Source organism: Lutra lutra, chromosome 15, assembly GCF_902655055.1.
Source record: "Lutra lutra chromosome 15, mLutLut1.2, whole genome shotgun sequence".
Taxonomy (NCBI): domain Eukaryota; kingdom Metazoa; phylum Chordata; class Mammalia; order Carnivora; family Mustelidae; genus Lutra; species Lutra lutra.
The window spans coordinates 28,883,381-28,904,454 of NC_062292.1; the positions used below are offsets into that span (position 1 = coordinate 28,883,381).

Sequence of the window (21,074 nt, forward strand, 5' to 3'; positions counted from 1 at the left end):
TGTTCTTAGTTTCATGGCTATGATTTTTAAAATTCCATTTCTGGTGCTCGCTTTGGCATTGCATATACTAAAGTTCCATTTCTGTACCCCTGAAACAAATAATACATTGTATGTTAATAAAATAAATAATTAATTAGACAAATAAATAAGAATGCAAATAAATAAATAAATAAATAAATAAAATTCCATTTCAAATGTGGGGAGATGGAAACCCCAGACAGCTAGGCAAACTTTCCCTACCGATACCTACAATGGTGGGTATTTAGTATAGAATATGGAGAAATTAGTCACAAGCACGGATGCTAGATCCCGACTGCACAGGTTTGAATCCAAGCCTTTGCAACTTGCCAGCTATGGGATTTGGGGGGGAGATTACTGTGCCTTACTTCCTTCACCTGTAAAATAGGGATAATCATAGTATCTAGCTCATAGGATTGTTCTGAAGATTACAATGTGTACAGTGCGTGACTTCTAAGACTTGCTGTATGGTTTTTTTCTCCCCTACATTCATTTAAAATCGTGGAAGACAACCAGATTCTGCTTTGGGAAGCAAGCCAGCCATGCTGACTTCCAGATACGGGTTTTGCTCCATCTTTTCCCCAGTCCATCATGCTCTTGGTAGCACAGTTAGAATTTTGGATAGGAAGAATTGTCTGGCTCTACCTCCAGCCCAAAGCAGGAATTCCTTCTGAGTGCCACCCCTGACCAGCTGTTGGCTCCTCTTCGAGCAAAAATTCTCCAGGCTAATTGTAGGTCCTGGAAGCCCGAATTTCTCAGTTCTGGGAAAGACTGATGATATCTAGCCGTGAGGTGACAGATTTCCCAGGGACTGGGAAGCTAAATTTCCATGTTCACAGTGTGCACTGCTAGGTCCTCCAGTCGCTTCCACCATGACACCGGACATGGTGTTTGCTTCTTGTAGAACAGTCAGGAACCAAGTCCATAGAATGGGTCTCCTGGGAACTAGCAGCTCCTCCGGGAACTAGCCACTAGGGAACCAAATCAGGGTCAAGGGTTGGCCTGGCACCTCTGCCTTAGCAACTGCCAGATCCCAAGTCAACACCTGAATACAGTCTAGGTTCCTTTTATTTAGCCCAGCTGTGGGTGGAAGAGTAATAAGGCTCCATACTTTCATGGCGTATTTGGAAAAAAATTAGAAAGGACTCAAAGCATCTGATTCCCAGAAGCTCTTAGCTAAAAGATCTCTTGGTTTCAGATTTGACAAGAGTCTTTCCCTGATTGAGCAGCAGGCTGTTTTGCTCACTGGAAAGGTATTGTTCCATAAACAGGCAAGAGAGGCATTCGCTACAAACAAAGTCAAAGTTTCCATCTAAATTTTAGCTAATAGAAATATAAGGACCAATTCAGGTTCTAGATTTTTAAATCTCCTGAGCCTGGCAGCTGTGTTTTCCCTCTTTGTACTAAATGCTGCGGTTTAGGATTTAGGGAATTATGAAAAACACACCGGTGGCAACAGAGCTCAAATGGGGTGGGTTTCCCCGCCTGGGAGTACTGACTGATGCACCTATCCCTGACCCCCCCCCTTTTTTTTTGCGATGGCTCTCAAAAATGATCCAGCTGGAAGAGACTGAGCAAATCGTCTCAGGCTTTCTTAGCTTCAGGACTATCCTTTTTCTTAAAATAACTGAGCATTACATGCAAAACTATGTCAGCTTCCCATTTGCTGTGCACCTTTAGTAACAGAGAAGCGTGCAAAGTCCAGGCATGTTTATACGACTAGTAATTGCTCTGCAAAACCATCAACAGCTCACAGCCCAACAATCTTCCAAAATACTGTGTGATGCATATTTAAAATCTGCAGAGTTGGGAGGGGGCGCCCACAAACTACCTTCTTTGAATTTGCATATTTGTGTAAGAGAACACACATCACATTGATATAGGATTTGAGCTGGTCTTCAATGCTAAAAAGGTCTCCACGATTTGCTTTGTCTAAATGCACACCCAAAACTTTATTAAAAACATTTTTCAAAAATAAGCAAGACATCAGCAAGGCTCGGGGGAAGGGTGGAAAATGGATCGTATATCTTTTAACCCGCAGAAGTCAAAAGGCTTTTTTTTTTTTTTTGCTGTTAGCTAACAATGGAAACTTTTTTTTTTTTAAGTGTTTCCCTTTCTCGGTCTTGCCAAGCAATAGAAAAAAAAAAAAAAAAAGAAAGAAAGAAAGAAAAGAAAAACTTGTTCCGCTGAGTTCAACCCCAGACGGGCTCACAACTTCCTTCCTGCTTTCCTCCCCCAAACCCCCGCCTTTCTCCCTCCTCCCTCCTCCCCACCCCACCCCCCATTTTTTTTTTAATCGCACATTGAACAAACACTGAAGTAGCCAGAGCAGACACTGACAGGGGTAGTGTCTGCACGGCCCAGAAGGGCGTGCAGGGCCGGCCGGCGGAGACTCCGCGCGATCGCCGGCCCCAGCCAGGGAGCTCTCCCCCAGCGTTCGCGCTCCCCTTTTTTGTCTTCCAGAGCTCGTTGGGGAGGTCGATCCTGAGCTTTTTCACTTTTCAAGCCATCTTGTTCCTACGAGGTCTGCGTCCCTGGGCCATATAGTCTGCTCGGGTCCGGGCAGCTGAGAAATTGCAGGTAAGTTTGGCGGCTTTTTTACTGCTCTCGCCTCCGAGCCCTCCCTCCCCTCCCCTGCCAGGGAGCCAACCTGGGCGTTCCGGGTTCTGGAAAGACGGAGAGGTGGGAAGCGGGGACGCGGACCGAGTGTGAGCCGGGAGGGCGGCTGGAGCCGAGGCGTGGGGAGGGGAGGAGGGACGGGTTCGGGGCGTCCCAGCCGCTCGTCTTCCGGGCCGCCGGCCCGGCCGCCTTCCGCGCGAGCACCGGGCGTCCCCGGCTCGGGCAGCAAAGCCGCTGGGCTGGCGCCGGGCGAGGCTGCCCAGGATGCGGACGAGCCCGGTCCTCGGCCGCGGCGCCCGGCGTTCGGAGCGCGGGCCGGGGCGGGGTGCCGAGCCGGGCTGCAGGCGCGCGGGCCCTCGGGTGCCTCCGAGTGGGCGCGGGTCCCGGAGCCTCAGAGGCAGCCGCGTCTTGGGGCACAGGGGGTGCGGAGGCTTGGCTCCCTGTACGCGCTCATACACACACACACGCCTCCGCGGGGGGCGACAACAGGGGCGACGAGTACTGGTTCCGGTACAGGGGACGTGCAGCGCCTCGGCTCCGGGCGCGCGCAGGCGCGCCCACACTCACAAAACACACTTGTTTGGGGACAGGCGACAAGGCCAGTGCTGAAAAATCCCTCGGCTGCGGCTCCGCCGCGCTCCCAGGCCTTTGTAGGCCGAGGGACCCACCCCGAGCTCGGGATCGGGGAGGTAAACGGCCGGCGCGCAGGCCCCGCGCAGGTAGCCGCTGGGGAGGCAGGTCCCGCTCAGGTTTCCCCCGCCTGGGTGCCTGAGGCCAGAGAGGGTGGAGCGGCAGATGCTGCGGCTCAGGGGCGGGTTGCCCTTCCTCCTGCTTAGAGCAGGGTTTGCTCGGCCGGAGGAGACTCGCAGACGGTGGATGCGGTGTCCGCACCCTCGGGGAGATCCGACTCAGCCGCGCCTGCACGCAGCACACTTAGGAACCAAGTAGCCGTACGTGGGCCCCCGCCCGCCGCGTGGCTTTAGATTTTGGACTCTGCAGGGACCTCCAAGCGCATCACACTCTGGGGGTGAGGGGTGGGAGCGCACTCGGGAAACGCACACCCGCCGCTGGACTGGTGTCCGCGCCGAGCAGCGTACTCCGGTCCTGAGAGGTCCAGTGGCCCCGGACCCCCGACAGACCCGGCGTCCGCGAGCTGGCCGCCCCGCCTCTACTCCCGCCACCTCCCCCACCCCCCGCACTCCACCTCGACCGTCCCCCTCCCCCTCCCTCCGGGGTCCTGACTCTCCTTCTTGTGTCTCCACAGCGGCGCTGTCATGTATGGAGCTTTGGGCCGGGGCTGAGCCCTCCGTGTTGCCCCTCCGCCCGCAGCCCAGGCCATGCCACCGCCTCGGCGCGCCCAGCCGCGGCCGCCGGGTATCCGGGGCTGAGCCGGGAGCCGCGCTAGGAGGAGGCGCCGGCGGCGGAGCCCGCTCGGGAGCCGCGGCAGCGGGCAGCGCGGCGGACCCAGTACTATGGCTGTGTACTGCTATGCCCTCAACAGCCTGGTGATCATGAATAGCGCCGAGCAGGTGAAGAGCGGTGGCCCCCGGCCCAGCAGCAGCGAGACGGCCCCGCCGCCGGGGAGGGCCGCGCTAAGCCCCGGCAGCGTTTTCAGTCCCGGGAGAGGCGCCTCTTTCCTTTTCACCCCCGCCGAGTCGTTGTCGCCCGAAGAGCCCGGGAGCCCCGGGGGCTGGCGGGGCCGGCGCAGGCTGAGCAGCGGCGGCGGCGGCGGCAGCAGCGTGTGCAGCCCGAGTTGGGCGGGCCGCGCTCGAGGGGACGGGCAGCAGGTGGTGACCGCAGGATCCCTCTCCCCTCCGGGGCCGGAGGAGACCCAGAGGAAGCTTCGAATCCTGCAGCGCGAGTTGCAGAATGTGCAGGTGAACCAGAAAGTGGATATGTTCGAGGCGCACATCCAGGCGCAGAGCTCCGCCGTCCAGGTGGCCCGAAGCCCGCGCCTGGGCAGGGCTCGTTCTCCCTCTCCCTGCCCCCTCCGCAGCAGCAGTCAGCCCCCAGGGAGGGCCCTGGCTCGGAGTGAGGAACGGAGGACAAAGTCGTGGGGGGAGCAATGTCTAGGAACTGCAGAGGCCGGCTCCTCCCGCCGGAGAGGAAGGGCGCTGGGCCTCTGCCTCTCAGAGGGCGACGAGGGGATGGCACCTTTCCCCAGCCCGGGGGCCCCGTCAGGACCAGGGGCTCAGGGTGCAGCGGCTTCTGCAAGAATGGAGAAGGGGACCCCTGCCAGACCCCACTGCTCGCCCAGAGCTGTGGAAATCGACAAGACGGTCTCTCTGCCTTCCCAAACCAGCAGCTGCCAAGCTTCCCCACTGGGGCTGATCCACGTGAACTTAGGGATGGCCACAGAGGGGACAACAAGCGCCACATCCAGTGGGCCACACCATCCACACGACCCTGACCTCACTGAGCGGCCTGAGAGGGCCCGAGAACTCGGTTGTGTGCACCCCCAGGAGTCTCTGGCGCAGAGACAGGGGCAGCCTCTGGGCAGCAAGACAAGCCCAGCCCCAGTGAGGGAAGGGCCCCCAAACGGGGAGCCCCCTGGGGAGGTGGGGAAAGGAGATCTGCCTGGTGGCCTGGGGGCCCCTGGGGTTCCTGAAGCCAGAAGTCCAGAGGACAGGACTGTGAATCCGCAAAGCTCTGAGCTTTCTGAGGCCCCCAACCGGGTCAGGCCACCTCCAGACCTGGGCTCCGTAAAGCCGGAGGTGACCCAGGGTGGGGCCCCCATGGTCGGGGAGCCTCCAGCAAGCTCCAGAGGAGTGGATGCAGGGTCTCTGACAACACGAGGCTTGCTTGGGGACAGTTGCTTAGCACAGCCAGGGACACAGGAGGTGAAGGCAGGAATTCCCTCCGGGGGAATGCTGGAGACTTTGCCTTCCTGGGGAGCTGCGAAAGAGCCGAAAGAACCACTGTGCCTTCCTGGGGACAGGCTGGGGGTGCAGCCTGGGAGCTCTGGGGCTTGGCTGGGCCCCATGGAGGCAGCCCAGCTGGCCTGGACATGTGGCACAGGGGTGCAGTCAGAGGGCACTTGGGGAAGCCCTCAGCGGGACGGAGCTGCCCACCCCAGCCTGGAGCTGCTCTCCCCAGATCAGAAGGATAAGACTTCCCCGAGAGAGGCCTGCAGCCCCAGCAGTATACCAGCGGTCATCATCACAGACATGGGTGCCCAGGAGGACGGGACCTTGGAGGAGGCCCAGGGGAGCCCTCGGGGTAGCCTGCCCCTGAGGAAACTGTCCTCTTCATCTGCCTCCTCCACTGGCTTCTCCTCCTCCTATGAAGACTCGGAGGAGGACATCTCCAGTGACCCCGAGCGCTGCTTGGACCCCAACTCCGCCTTCCTGCATACCTTGGACCAGCAGAAGCCCAGAGTGGTAAGTTTCGTTCTGAGATTTTCCGTCAACTCGTTTGCATGCCCCTGTTGTGTTACTTTCTCCTGAGTCACGAAGACTCCGTCCGATCAGGGCCCTGGGCCGGTTATAACTTCACCATCCTCTCCAGGTGTGTTTGCTGGGGAGGTGGCCGAGCACTGGCTGTGTATTCGGTAGCTCGGACAGTGAGTCAGTCACTTCACTTACTACTTCTATGTACATCTTAAAAAACAATATTTAAGGTACATTTCTGGCAGGTCACCACTCCTTTCTCAGGGAGACAATGTTCATGAACGTTACCAGAAATTCCCCGAGTCCCCGAAGATAATGAACAGAGCTGCTGAGTATAGCTTTTGTCTGATCAGGCAAAACACAATTCTGTGATACCTTGGGGCAGAAGAAGACTGACAAGGTCATGGAATTACCTCGGCTTCTACTCATGGGCCAAGAAAACAAGCCATGGGATTCTATGACAGGTTCCGAATCCCCGGGCTGTGCTGGGGCCAGGTGTCCTGGGTGAAGAGGACAGCACGATATTTGTGGGATCTGTGTAACTTAGATACAGTTTGATGGTATGAATTAAAACAACACCATGCTTTGAGCTATGCAATTTTCAAAAATAATAGAACATTATATTTGGTTATGTTGCCCAAGCTAAAGTTCCCGATGCATATGCTTGCTGGCTGGTATAAGTACATTTCAGGTATGTTTTCAAGTGAATTTGTTTTAGGACTTTTTATTTATTTATTTGAGAGAGAGAGCGTGCACATGAGCGGGGGGCGGGGTAGGAGCAGAGGGAGAGGGAGAAGCAGACTCCCCACTGAGCAGGGAATAGCACGTGGGGTTTGATCCCAGGACCCAGAGCCCAGCCCCCTGAGCCACATTCGTTTTGATTAATCATACTGACATCTTGCTCTGGCCCTGGCAGGAGATGGGAGTTTATTTCTGTTACATAGTTAATCTCAGTCCCAAGCTGTTTTCACTCTTAGGAGAATCAGAGTGTCTTACGGAAGATGTTAAGAGTTGAAGCTAACACTTCTGAAAAGGTCTGGACTTTCTCTTACTTTTCCAGAGTACGGGGAATTTCCTAGTTCAGTGTGCAAGGGGAGGGGTTCTGGTGCTACGCTGGGGGGAAGTCTGCATTTTATTACAGCAGGTAGCCTTCTGACTTCATCTTGAGTATCAAATACTGTGTGTCTTACTGCAGTAACTCCAACCGCAGCTGCCCAGAACTTTATGTTTCTACTTGGCCTCCTTCTCGAAGGTATTTTGGACCTCAAAGCCTGTCCCTCTCGGACTCCCACTTTAGTAATCACAGTCTGAATTTTGAACACTTGAGTATTCCTGTTCACGAGACTCTGTTTTCTGCCGATGAAGGGGAGGCAAATGTGTATGCAAAATCTGGCCCCGATCAGTCTGGTGTTTTGTGACGGGATAGGGCTGTGGGCACAGGCATACTGGCTTGTGGGGAGGAATGGTGCACCTGGGATGGGATGGACAGGCTTCTGGATGCAGTTGTGGCTCACGTCTCTCTGCCTTCCTGCCCACAATTACAGGCCTTCTGGAGAGGACAGTCCTCGGTTCTACCCTTCCCATTTGCTTTTAAATCCCTGGCGCGTCGCTGGCACAGCCAAGTGGCTTTAACTCGTTCTCCAGCTTTCCATTCGGCCTTTCTAGGGGCGGATTAGCAGCTCCTATTGGCTGTCTCTCAAAGCAGCTTCTGTGTCCCAATCTTTGAAAAGGGCTGTTGTCTGGAAGTCAGTTAAAGGGAAGATCAATAAGGACAGGTGCTATTTTTTTTTTCTTTTTTCACTTGCTGGAGGGATGCCAACTGAGAGGCCAGATGGCTGAGCGATGTTCTGTGAGCCAGCAGGTCCTCGGGTAGAAATAAGGGCTGCCGAGCACCCTGGGGACTCAGCCGGTGAAACCTCTGGCTCTGGATCTCAGCTCAGGTCCTGATCTCAGGGTCCTGGGTTCAAGCTCCTTGTTTAAAAATAAATAAAAATAACAAAGAAATGAGGCCTGCCTGTTGTCCACCCTCCCTACCCCTTTACACAGCTTTTCAGACACCCTCAGAGTAGAGCCAGGGAAAAATCCCGGGCAGGGACACTCTGAGTCACGTGAGGCGGAGGGGGTGCGCCTGTGGGGGAAGGGTGGGTAACCAACTGGAAATTATGGGATCCTAGGGACTTTTCAGCTGTTGGTTGAATGCTTGCATGATAAGCCAAGTTTTCTTTTTCTTGTACAGCTTGTTATGGTGGAGCCTTATCTGTGACATCAAAACTTCTGCTCATTGGGTCAAAAATCCCTTGGTTACCTGATAATGATATTTGGTCTACAGAAGGCCTGACATCTTGATTGACTCGGCCTTCTGGCTGCACACCTCCGCGCGCTCTGTAGACCACTCTGCTCGGGGTGGCTGAGGGACGCCCCTGCCCGCCGCCCCTGCTCTTCTCCCACTCGGCTGCTCCTGTGTGTGGGGCTGCGCTGCGATGCAGGTACACATGGCCTCACTGGCTCATGTGCACATGGGCTCACACGTGCTCACACTCAACACACGCCCTCACGCGTTCATGCTCACAGCACTCACACACACACGTCCTCAGCCTGTTCACGCTCACACGCACTCACACGCACACACCCTCAGCCACTCTATGCTCACACGCTTACACACACACACGCCCCCACGTATTCACACTCAGAGCTCACACACACCCTCAGCCGTTCCACACTCACACATGCTTACCCTCACACACACCCCACGTTTTCACGTTCACACGTGCTCACACGCACACGCCCTCACTCAGTCACGCTTGCACGTGCTCACACATACTTATAATCACACACGCCCTCAGCCGTTTCATACTCACATGTGCTCACTCACAACCCCACCTGTTTATGCTCACATGTGCTCACACTCACACCTTCACTGTTCACACTCACACCACTTAGACACACTTACTTGCTCACACACTCGCGTTCACCCTTGCCCCCTCGTGTTCATGCTCACAAGCCTCACTTGCTCACGTGCATACTCAAATTCTCACACTCACATCCTCGGGTTCATGCTCATACATGATTACTCACACTCATTCACTCTTACACGTTCGCACTCACAATGCACTCAAGTGCTCACGCTCATACACACTCACCCTCACACGCTTGCACACCCACTCACACCTACAGGTTTGAAATTGCATATTCAGCCTTCCAATCATGCAACCAATCCCTGGCCCTCAGCCCCACACTGAAATTTTTTTTTTAATTTTTCCTTTTTTTCCTCTGCCCTGCCTTTTCCCAGAATTAAGCCTTTTGTGCCTTGTGCAGCTCGTTTTTTCCTCCTACAGAGGAGTGACTGTGGGTGATACTGTGCAGGCAGAGGTGACAGCCCAGGGAAGCCTGAAACAGGCTGCTTTGTTCACTCTCCAGCTGTCGGGTCCCCTGCCGCTGCTCGCTGGTGGAAGCCCCACAGCCCAGGGACCGGAATCCAGAAGCCCTCCCTGTGGTTAAAAACAAAGTGCAAAGCAAGTTGTTTGGGATTACACTCTGAAAATCACTTAGCCATTTAGATGATGCAAATGAGCCGTGGCTTTTTTACCAGGAGGGAATGTGGTCAGAAGGCTGGTCTCCCCCCACCCCACCCCGCCGCTTCCACACGCGGGAGCTGTGCAGAAGTCTCACGCGCACGCACTTGCCTCTGGCTTTCTGCTCCTAATGAGCCTGACACACAGGCCCGGCCCTGAAGTCGAGTGCCCCGAGGCTTTGCACCTGTCTGTTTATAAAGGCTCACACGTTCGAAATTCACTCGGAAGCAACTGTATTGCACGCCTTACGTCTGGGGCTTAAATACACGCACCCTCACACTTACTGCTCTCTGCAGTCTGAACAGAAATGAATTGCACTTGAGCAAAGCTGGTGTGCTCGCCGTTCCTGAAGAAGCTAAAAGTCCCATCGGTACTTCTTGCCTTCCCTCTGTCACTCTGTTAAGAGTATGCGGGCCTTGGGAACACCAGGCTTCAAGGGTCTGTTAAAATATGCATGCATCTTACCTAAAAAATAGATTTTATTGATTTACTTCAAATTGCATTATCAGTTATGCGTACAGAGGCTAAAGCAAAATGCTGGCCTACTTCCCTGGGGGAATCCATAAAGAAGTATCATATAGAATTCTGGCCTTCTTGGTACTTACAATTGCTTAGGGGCCCTTGGAATTTCATTTCCTTTGCTTTAAAAAAAAATAGTGACCAGTTCTGTGTTCTGTGTTTGTTTCAGGGTGTGTGTGTGTGTGTGTGTGTGTGTGTGTGTGTGTGTGTGTGTGAAAAACTCACACATGCAGTAAAAAATTAAGACAGTTTAAAATGGTTTTACGTGGGGGCGCCTGGCCGGCTCTGTCCGTAGGGCACATGACTCTTGATCTCAGGGTCATTAATTTGAGCCCAACATTGGGTGTGGAGCTTGCTTAAAAACAATTTTTCTTTAAAAAGTTAAAATGGTTTATGTGGTTTTGAAAAGTATAACACTTGAAAATGTAAAAGCCTTAGAGGGGTATGTACCAAAAAATAGATGTCATGGTGAGAACCTTTAAATAGAGAATTCTTTTCTGGATGAGAATCTCGAAGGCTTGGACCGGTGAGGTTTGGGGTTCAGATTATACATGCTGTTTGCTTGAGACGGGACCCACTTTTTTTCTCTCGGTCCGTGGAGAGGATCTTTCCGACAAGGCCTCCTTACCGTTGCGATCTGGGAGGACCCTTGAGCCATCTAGGTGAGATTTCGGCATTCCTCTGCTCAGTTTAGGGATAAGAAAACCAAGACTCAGAGGCACAGAGACCCAAGGACAACCTCTGTGCCTCAGTTTCCTCTTTTTAAAATGTGTGTATTGCATGAAGATGATCTCCTGGAGGTCTGTTTAGCTCAGTGGTCGTAAAATTCTAAACTTGAAGTAAAACCCGGCATCTGTGAAGTCCGCGTCATGGTGTCGGAACGTGCGACCTCTCAGACCCGAGGCCCAAATTGGGCACATTTAATTTTGTGCTTTTATTTACAACCCATTAATCGATCTGCCTCCCTTTGCCGGAAGACGGGTTCATCACATTTCGAAAAGCTTACTTTATTTTGGCAGGTTTCAACGTAGTTAGTTAAATGCAGAATCATAAAGTATTTGATGGAAAGAGTTTTAGATCTTGGTAGAGAAAACTGCACAGACTTCTGGTAATCAACAGGCAACTGATTCGGAATTAACTCAGGAACTCCTAGCTTATGTTGTGGCCACACCTTCGGGGTAGAAGGTTCTCTAGTTTTGACAAGAGACAGAACCTGAGCATGGCAGGTCGTGCACGCCGGACCCTCAAACCCAGGATAGAGTGTGCCTTGCAGGGATTTTTTTCCTGGCCAATTAGAATTGGCCCCAGGGAAAGATGTATTTTTCTTGAATCGGGGAGCACACTGTTGAGGAAATCAAACACAACCAAAAGGTGAGCTCTTGCATCCTATGAAAAGCCATGTAGAGTGCCAACCGCCGTTTGAACAACTGGATGTTTGGGATTTTATATGTCCCAGTCTCCCGAGACCACATGTGCCCTCTCCTGGGTCGGGGTACTGTTGACTTGGGGAGTCGAGGTCATTGGCGCTATCAGTGGTCTCTGCACATGGAGCAGGAGCACCCAGCATCGTAGCTGTCCCTCAGACCAGTGGACCCAGTGCACCTGATGGTAGAGACCCCACAGCGGTCCGAAGAACCCATTGTCTTGGTCCCAGGACCCTCCAGTCACACGCAACTTGCTACAGTTTTGATGCCAACCTTGAGTCCCACTGCTGGCCTCCCGGAACCCTGGTCATGCTATTTTTCAGGAGACAACTATTATTTTAAAAACAGTTCACATAGGGGCGCCTGGGTGGCTCTGTTGGTCTAGCGTCTGCCTTTGGCTCAGGTTATGATTTCAGGGTCTTGGGATCAAGTCCCGTGTCGGGCTCCCTGCTCAGCATGGAGCCTGCTTCTCCCTCTCCCTCTGATCCTTCTCCCTGCTTATGCTATCTCTCCTTCTCAAATAGATGGATAAAATGTGTGAAAAATATAAATAAATAAAGACAATTCGGGTCTCCTCAGCTGAAAGACACCATGCATATATATGATCCCATTAGGAAGCCGAGCCTCTGTTCTTGGTGTTAAAAAAAATAACAAGAACTTTTCTACAGTGTATGTAGTTGGCGTAATACAAAGCTGGGTCTGGGAGAGGCTTTAAAGCTCATTTCCTCCAACACCCACGTTTTAGAGACAAGGAATGCAAGGCCTGAGAAGGTTCAATACAGTGACAAGACCTATGTTTACAATTCTTCTTTTCGCTTAAAGAACTTGATCAGTGGATAAGCTCCTTACTCCCCCTGGGAGAGCGTCCTTGGCTTTAAACACAGCTCATGCTTTTGAAAGGTTCATCAAGAGGAGGGAGGGATGAGTGACTGAGTGACGGTATCTCTGTTGCCTTATCCACCCACCAAGGAGATGCTGAACCATCTAGAAGGTGGAGAACAAAGAAAGGGGGAAAAGAACGAGGAAGGCGAGCTCACGGCTTCTCCCTGTGACCTCGCTGGCTTGGGGGTGATGGTGCCCGTCTGCAGCCAGCCCGCAGGTCCCGTGGGAGGTGGAGAGAGCAGGCGTGCCCTCACGGGCCGCTGAGTGCCCAACACCTTGCCTGGCCCGTGGGAGAGGCTCAGTAGGTGTCGTGGAGGTGGGCTTGCACTGGCGAAGCAATGTCTGCCTGGAAAATCCCCCCGGGCCCCTTGCAAGAAACGCTCTGTAGCAGTCCTCGGATTGCTTGCGTCCCAGTCCAGTCCTTGGAAACGATTCTCCCGCAGCCAACAGGGGTGGAATACAATCAGTTTCTCAAAAACTGGATTCCCCGGGCCAGCTGTGAAGCCATCACAAGCAGTGGACGTGGTGGGACATCGGGCACAAGGCCGGCTGCCCCTTCTTTCTCTGGTTCCTAGAGTGGGTGCCCCTGGTTTGGTCTCGAGGCTGGGAGTCCGCTGAGGATCCAGGAGACACCAGGTGAACAGCTCCGCCGAAGACATGCACCCATCGCAGGGCGTTTCCAGGAGGAGACCACGCCCGTGCTCTCGTGGGAAGGCGGACCCGGCAGGCCTTCTCGGACCAGGAGCGACTTGTCCTAGGTCAGCACGCAGGCCTTTGACCGACTAACTGGTCGGGCATGTTTCTTGACAGTTCCATTCGGAGCTGGCTGTTAGAAGTCAGATTTTTTTTTTTTTAAGATTTTATTTATTTGACAGAAATCACAAGTAGCAGGCAGAGAGAGAGGGGAGGAAGCAGGCTCCCCGCGGAGCAGAGAGCCCGACGTGGGGCTCGATCCCAGGACCCTGGGATCATGACCTGAGCCGAAGGCAGAGGCTTTAACCCACTGAGCCACCCAGGCACCCCTAGAAGTCGGATCTTTCCCGGCTGCTGAGCTTTACTTGAGCGTTTGATTGACGTGGTATCACTTCGTGGAGGGCCATTCAGTAGAAGGTTCCTCTGCAGGGCTCTTGTCAATACTACACATTTTTTATTTCTTGAAATGTTTGCTTCTCTTTTGCACCAAAACAGCTAAGTTTTACAAGGAACCAGAAAGCGCATAGAACGAGCCTCTGCAGTTCATCTTTACGTATAGCTTAATGGGGGGCGGGGGGGGGATAGGCTGTGACCCCCACCCCACCTCAGAATCTGTCAGAAAACTCCTCACCCGGCCTGGGCTGGTGGTGGTGAATTTTCAACTCAAGAAGAGCCTCCCTCGTGAAGGTCACGGTTATTCTGTTCATCTAGCATTTTACTTTTGTGGTAAGGTTCGGGTGGAAAGGGAAAATGAAATGATACAGCGTCTCGAACAGAGGCCTGGAGATTATTTCCGTTGACCTGGTGACTAAGATTAGGGGCGGCCCAATTTAGAGGTGATATGGTGTGTTATTGGCGTGGGGTGCACACACACCCCCCCACTGAGGCCCAGGGAGCTCCTCCCATGGGCTCTCCCTTTGCCCAAGTTTGCAAAGTTGATCTCAGTGCATCAGAGAGCAGGGATGGGAGACTTGTGCCTTCAGCATTGGGGGCTCCGAGAGCAGTTTACTTTCTTTACTCCTTTTAAAGGGTCCTCTGCCTTCTGCACACACACACCCCACCCCCACTACTTCCAATCAGAACAAATAAACCGATGGTCCTGTTTTCCAGGGAGAAGCTGTAATACCTTCTCTCTGATTGGCCTTTACCACTTTCCTACTCTGCGGGCAGGGAAGGAGGGATATGGTGGCTGGCCATCCCCCAGCAAGATCTGCAGTCTCTCTTGGTAGGCCGCCAGCTGGTGGGGCCTGGGCAGTTCCAGGGGGAGGTCACTGCACCCCCCAGACAGTTTCCAGCAAGTGCTTTTCCAAGTTCACGGACATTCTTTCCAGGCTCAGCTCAATTTGTTTTCTTCTTCTCTATGGCAATTGATGACTGAGTCGTCAAGTGTGTGAGTCTGCAGGATCTCCCGTGAAGGGCTTCCTCCAGAGCTGGCCTTTGTCTAAGCCTCTGCTATGCGTGGGTGTGTCCGGTTGTGTCGTGTTTTTACAGGTTCACTCCCCAAAGAGCAGATCTAATACAGTGCACCTCTTCACGATGGGGAGACGGGGGCCCCGGTTGGGGTAGGGAGAGGAACTTGGGAGTATCACTTCTCTAATGCTTAAAATGCTTATCTAACCTGAATCTGCCAGCAGGAAACTGAAAAGGCCTGTGTATGACAATGTCAGAGACAGTTTGATCTCTTAACAATGTCAAGTGGAAAATCCAACCACAGCCGGTAGCTTGAGAAATGGCTAGGACGTCTTGTTGGGACGGCCAAGCCTCACACCCAGGCTGCTGAGCCGAGGGTAGGAAATGGGGCTGCCGAGGGGTTGGGGTTTGAGAAACTGTTGGAAAATCCTCACAGATGCAGAAATGGCTAATGTGGGGGACAGTCTGAATGCCCTGTATTTGGTATTTTATTTTAAGATTTTTATTTATTTGAGAGAGAGAGCGCACGCACGCGTGCACACGTGAGGGAGGAGGGGCAGAGGGAGAAGCAGGCTCCCTGCTGAGCAAATAGTCCGTTGTGGGGCTCAGTCCCAGGACCCTGAGATCATGACCTGAGCCGAAGGCAGAAGTTGAACCAGTGGAGCCCCCCAGGCGTCCCTGTAGTTGGTACTTTAGTCTAAGACATTTTGAATGCTGTATAGTTGGTGTCTTCGCCTCCTCCACCTCCCCTGCCTCCATCACAGTGATCATTAGCTCATTAGCATCGAGCACTTGGCTCATTCCAGGTCATTCGGCAGGTGGCCAGCGCAGGGCCTCCTCTGGAAACTGTTGGGCACACTTCGGGGGTGCAGGGTGCTAGAAGAGCCAGCGCCTCTCAGATCCGCACTGGCCCTCTTTGGGCTGCGGGATCTTCATCTGTGAAATGGGTATATTGATAAAGCCTTCCTACTTCAGGTAGTCTTTGCGAGTCTCAAGGGAGAGCATTCTGAGAGAGTAGGATTCTCTCCCGCCTAAACTAGTTTTAATCGTGAGCACCAGGACACTGCTTTGAATGCCTTCCCAAAAGAGGATGGATAAGGTCAGGCACTGCGTGCGTGCAAGATGCGCCACGTCGGTGTGACTGACCCAAGGCGTTGCATGTGCCAGCATCTCGGCCAGAGTGGATGGTGGACGAAACTTCCTGCCCTGGGCCTCACTGTCCCGTGCACAGGTGGGGTGCAGATGCGATGTAAGTTCGAGAAGCCAGAGTGGGTGCGGAGGGGGCTGCGAGGCAAGGGTCAGTGTTCCCCAGTGTTCCCCACACTGAATCTGCAGGCTCTGAGCTTCTGCATAACTGAGAGGCAACTGTGCTCTGTCTAGAGTTGGAGGGTACCTAACGGGGGCATCGATTTTTTTCCAGTACCACGCAGTGGTTTTCTCTCTGTGTTCTGGAAAGTGAAAGGGCAGAATCCAGCAAAAGCTAGAATTTTTCGAGCAGATGCAATAATCAGCAGATAGGAATTGGGCATTTCCTAAGTATGGCTGGGCCCTGGGCTAGACCTGGAAACCTGGGCACACAGCGGGCCACCCATACTGAGAAGCAGACATTTGTCCCAGCTGTGCAGAGGTCGGGCAGCCACGTTCCGGCTCTGTCTGCAGGCACCTGTGCTGAAGAGAACGGCCTGGTGGATGCTCTGCCTCTCCCTGGGGTCCTGACCTGGGAGGCAAAGCCGATGCCAACAGATAAACTTGAGAGTGGCGAAACTCAAGAACAAGGTGTATGGCCATGAATACGAGCACGTTCATTAAAGAGGAGCTAATACGTAGAGTCGGTGTTGGTGTGTGACCCATGCAGGGGGCTTCTGTGTGTACTGAGCAGCCACGTGAAGGGTTCTGAATTTGGGTACTGGCCCCTGGAGAGGGAGTCTGGGTGATACCTTGAGGAGGCTGCTACCTCTGTTAGGAGCACCAAGCAAAGGGACTGTTCTGGATCCAAAAGTTCCAGGAGGTTGGAAAGGAAGAGGGAACATGCCCCCTGTGCCCCCTCCCCAAGCCTTAACACCCTGCACTGAACTCCATGAAGACTGATGCAGTACGTGGAAATGTGCCTTGAAGGGGGCCTCAGGAGACCACCCACCCCCACCCCAACTGACCAGAGGAACGTGATCAGGAAGCTTGGCATGAAAAGCTTGGCACAAAGGGACGTCTGTGTTTACCGAACTTGAATCTAAGCAAGGGCCCTGGGGCAGGCTGGGGCGTGGCGAGCCCTGATGTGGCCTCAGGGCAGAGTCCTGGGTTTGTGTGTGAGCTTTGGGTGTAAGCTTTGTGACTGGAGAAATACCTTCCTTTCTGCCTCCATTTCAGTGTCTGTAAGGTGGGATGGACGGTACCACCTTCAGGTTGTGGGGAGGGCTGCTCGGGTGAGCACAGAAGTAGGACGCAGGGGCAGGAGAGCCTGCAGATCCAAATTCACACCCTCCTTCTGTCCCAGAGTCTGTCCCTGGGGGTGCTTCACTTCTCGGCGCCTTCCTGACTTGTTGAGAAGATGCGGTGACAGGCGTGGCCTGTGGGCCCGGCATTGGGCAGGCGTGGGTGGGGGTCACCTCCGCTAAGGTGGGGGGGGCCCAACCCCATCCCAGGTACAGCTCCTGCAGGATGACAAAAAGCATCAGGATTCACTTTCCCAGAGAGATCTCTCCATTGGGGGAGAGATCTGCTTTGTTACCAGAGGCTCAGAACTTGACTTTGAAAAAACAACCCACTGCATTCAGCTGCTGGCAAGGGGTGTCAGGTTATTCCCCCGGGACCAGTCTCTCTTTATTCTGTCCCCTGCTCTGTACAGCTGCGGCTCCTGGGGCCTGGGAGGTCTCTGAACAAAAGTGATTTACTTGGCCTCCCCTGTGCCTTCTCTGCCAGTGGGGTGGGCACTTGCTTGCCACAGTGGGCTCTTTCTTTTGCCGTGGACCCTGCTGAGGCCTTGAGGACCGGGCCGGTGGGTCTCGGGGCCTCTCTGCACTATGCCCCCCTCCCGCGTTGGGAGCGGAGGACAGCCTTCCTGGCACCTCCCGAGTCACACGGCTGCTCTTGGCCGTTGTCCGGGCTGATTTGTGCGGAGCCTGCTGGACTGCTCCTTGGGGCTGGGGTGGCAGACGGTGTAGAGGTAGAGGGGTCAGGTGGATGGACCCCGAGTGTACCAGCTCATGTCGGAGCCCCAGCAAAGGCCGGGGGACCCTGTGTGGGCTCTGGTGGGAGATGGGGCTGTGTGGTGACAGGTCCCACAGAGTAGCACGGGCCGTCCCTTGGCCAGGTGTGGACACTGTCCCGGGGACCCCTCTTGCTGAACACAGACTTCTGCTTCACTCCACACTGAACGCAGGATATGGAAATCTTTCCTTCCCCTATGGCTCTAGTGTGGGGTGAGCAGCCTGCTTGGCTAACCCTTGGGATCCCCGTTTTTCCTGCCTGCTGTTGGTCCCATGAACCTCCATGTGTTCCAAGATGGCCGTGAGGCCTCTGGGCAGAGTGTCCAGGCACTCAACCGTCAGCTCCTTCAAGAGGCACTGTGTCCCCTTCTGGAACAATGGGTCTCTGGCCTGGCTTACATCTTCCCTGAGCCCCAGATTCCTAGCTTTTGCAGGGATCCAGAGGCCAGCGTCTGGGAGGAATGGAACCACTGAAAGAGCTTGTTAGCCTGTGGCAGCCTTGACCTCAGAGGCCGCATGCAGGACAGTAGCTCCCTTTTTGCCCCGACCTGAAATGTGCACGGCGTCGTAATTAATTTCCATCACAGCCTGAAGCCTTACGGAGCACCATCTGGGACCCTGCTTGCCTTGCGGTCTCATACAGCACATCGAAAGTGAGTCTGCAACCTTGGGAGAGCCACCTCCCGCCCCAGTGCAGGCCTCTGTTTCCCCTTTGCCTCTGGTGGCCTCCGATACCACATCCCCGGGGCAGGGAGGGGCGGGGGGAGGCAGGAGAGGCTCACCCAGGAGCTGCACCGGCTGGGAGCCCTGGGTTCTGAATGGGTTGGCCCACAGGGAAGTGCCCTGAGTGTTCCCGCCTGGCCTTTGGGAACACGTGACATTGACTTCGGAAAGAGGATTTTTAAGAACCTCAGGAAATAGTTCACTGTGACCCCATGACCAGGTGTTAGAGAAGAGAATGGGAGTCCTCAACGGAGGTTTCGAAAAGTCAGTCACTTCGGGGCTCCTGGGTGGCTCTGTCTGTGGAGCATCTGACTCTTGATCTCGATTCAGGCCTTGATCTCAGGGTCGTGAGTTCAAGCCTCGTGTCGGGCTCCATGCTGGGCGTGAGCCTACTTAAAAAAACAAAAAACAAAAAATTAAAAAAAAAAAAACGGCCCATGAAGGACAGGATGGAGGCAGTGTGGTTCTCTATACTTCTTGGAAAATTCACTGGGAGTGACAACATTACTACAAATTTATTGTAAACTGACTGTGTGGTTAAAAGTGCTGAGCTGTCTTGGAGGACACAGTATAATAAAATAAGAGCAGCTATGACTCCTGGCCTATCGGTTCTGTGCCAGGCTCGGTCTATAAATTGCTTCACTGAATTTCTATAAGGTCTCTATTTTCCTTCTCCCATGGCAAGTGGACCACGGATCCCCAGCACAGCTAGTAAGTGGCAGGCCTCGGCCCCCAGCTCTTCCTCCCTGCCACCTGTGGTCTGTCACCAGGAGGACGGAGGAGGCTGGTGCCCTCTGCGAGGGGAGGGCGCGGTTCAGATCTGGGCCCTGGGCTGGAGGGGGATCGGGGCTGGCTGTGTCAAGTGCAGAAGCCTTAGATATGGGTCACTGAGGGCATTCGGTTACCTGTGCCTTGGACAGACCCCATCTGTGGGGCGAGAGAGTTGGCTTCGCGTCGCTGCCCTGGAGTCATGCTTCAGTCTAGTTCAAGATCAATTTTCTATTCTCAGAGGTGAAACTAAGAGAGGATTCTTTTCCTTGTCAATGAATGGGCCTTTGTGCAAGAAACACAGACTCAGTTGATGGAACAGCCGCAAAAGGGAGCTTCTGGAGCCGCCTCGAAGCTCCCAGGCCCAGTGGGGAGGGAAGCAGAGAAGCCCGGAGCTGGGCAGCGACCCCCTGATGGAGGAGCAGGTGAGGGCACCCCAGCATTCCAGATCCTTCTCAGTGACACAGGTGAACACCTGTCACGGTAGTTGCAGACATGCCAGTAGCACCTGGGCTGGAACAGGCCACATCACATGGTGATTCCTGCCTGTGGACTTCACTTCTGTTAGGAGACACGGGACGACCAGAGAAGAGAAGGTCTGTTCCAGTGGGGCCAGTAGGCAGGACAGGGGGCCCGGCGCTGCTATAGGTGGCCGTCTCCGGGTTCCTCCCCTGCCAGAAGAGACCTGCTCTGCGTGGCATCGGTGGGCAGAGCTGCGTCTGAGTTTGTGAGCTTCCAGATGCCGTGGCTGCACTTACACAGGGGAACTGCAGTGTCACCATGGGATGGTGGCCTCTGTGAGCACAGAGAAGGTGCCCGAGGGGCAGCGAGCGGCCACCACGGGCCACGTCCGGCCCCAACAGAGTGAGCACCATGCCCCAGGATGGTTCAGCCTCGCCCCACGCTCCTTGGAGACTCTGACGCAGCTATCCCTCTTAGGATGGGACTCTGTGCTGCATGCGCCATGTGGCCATTACGGACATGCGCGTCCAGGGTCCTATGCAGCCATAGGCATTCGCTTCTCTGTGATAGGTGCCCATGAGTGCACCTGCTGGGCCATAGGGTCGTCACGAACTTGCTTAGTTTTTAAGAGTCTGCCAGACCATTTCCAGAGTGACCGCGCCTCCGTGGCTCCCAGCAACCACGTGTCAGCGATCCCGGTTCCCTGCATAGAGCCAGCATGCAGAGTGGATGCAGTTTTCTACTTTAGCTGCTCCGAAGCTGCGTGGGGCTGCCTCCCTATGGTTTTAGTGGGTTTCTCCCCGATGGCTAATGGTGATGAACGTCCTCTCATGTGCGTATCTGCCACCAGTACATCCTCTTCAGTGAAATGATTTGGCTTAAAAAAAAATATTCCCCAGAGGTGCTGCAGAACACGGACAGGGTGTGTAAAGCCTTGTGCCTTCGTTACCTGCACCCACCCTGTCGAGGGAGCTGTGCCTCTTCCCACCCCAGGGAGGGCACATGGTCACCCCCGAGGTCCCGTCCTGCGCCCAACTTCTCTGACTTCAGAAGTGGTGACCCCCCAGCAACCTCCCCTCTGAGCGGCCCCCACTCACACCATCATCTCACCGCCCCAGGGCCTCAGGATCCACCCCCCACCACCCCTGGGGTTGTTTCACTGAAGTAAAGCCACAGCAGGCACCAGCAGGGAGTGTCTCCCGGACACCTGCTGGGCCTCTCTCCCGGCCTCCCCGAGGAGAGGACTTGGGGCTGAGGCTCAGCCTCCCCTCCAAGCTTCCCCTTGGGTCTCTTCGGTTTGGCCTGCACTTGGGGTTTAGTTTTGCAACACAGTCATGCTGAAGGTCCCAGAAATGCTTCCTTTTTTGTGCTCATGAAACAGAAAAGAAAAAG

General features: G+C 54.3%; 1 protein-coding gene across 2 annotated transcripts in view; it reads left to right on the forward strand.

The window, feature by feature from the left end:
* Positions 1–2,461: 2,461 nt before the first annotated feature.
* ITPKB (inositol-trisphosphate 3-kinase B) overlaps positions 2,462–21,074 on the forward strand; it is an 87,057-nt gene continuing 68,444 nt past the window's right edge. For both annotated transcript variants that reach the window (XM_047703831.1, XM_047703832.1), the window contains exons 1-2: positions 2,462–2,598; positions 3,902–6,017. In XM_047703831.1, coding sequence (XP_047559787.1) covers positions 4,110–6,017 — 1,908 coding nt within the window. In that variant the 5' untranslated portion in view covers positions 2,462–2,598; positions 3,902–4,109. The remainder of the gene's footprint in view (positions 2,599–3,901; positions 6,018–21,074) is intronic.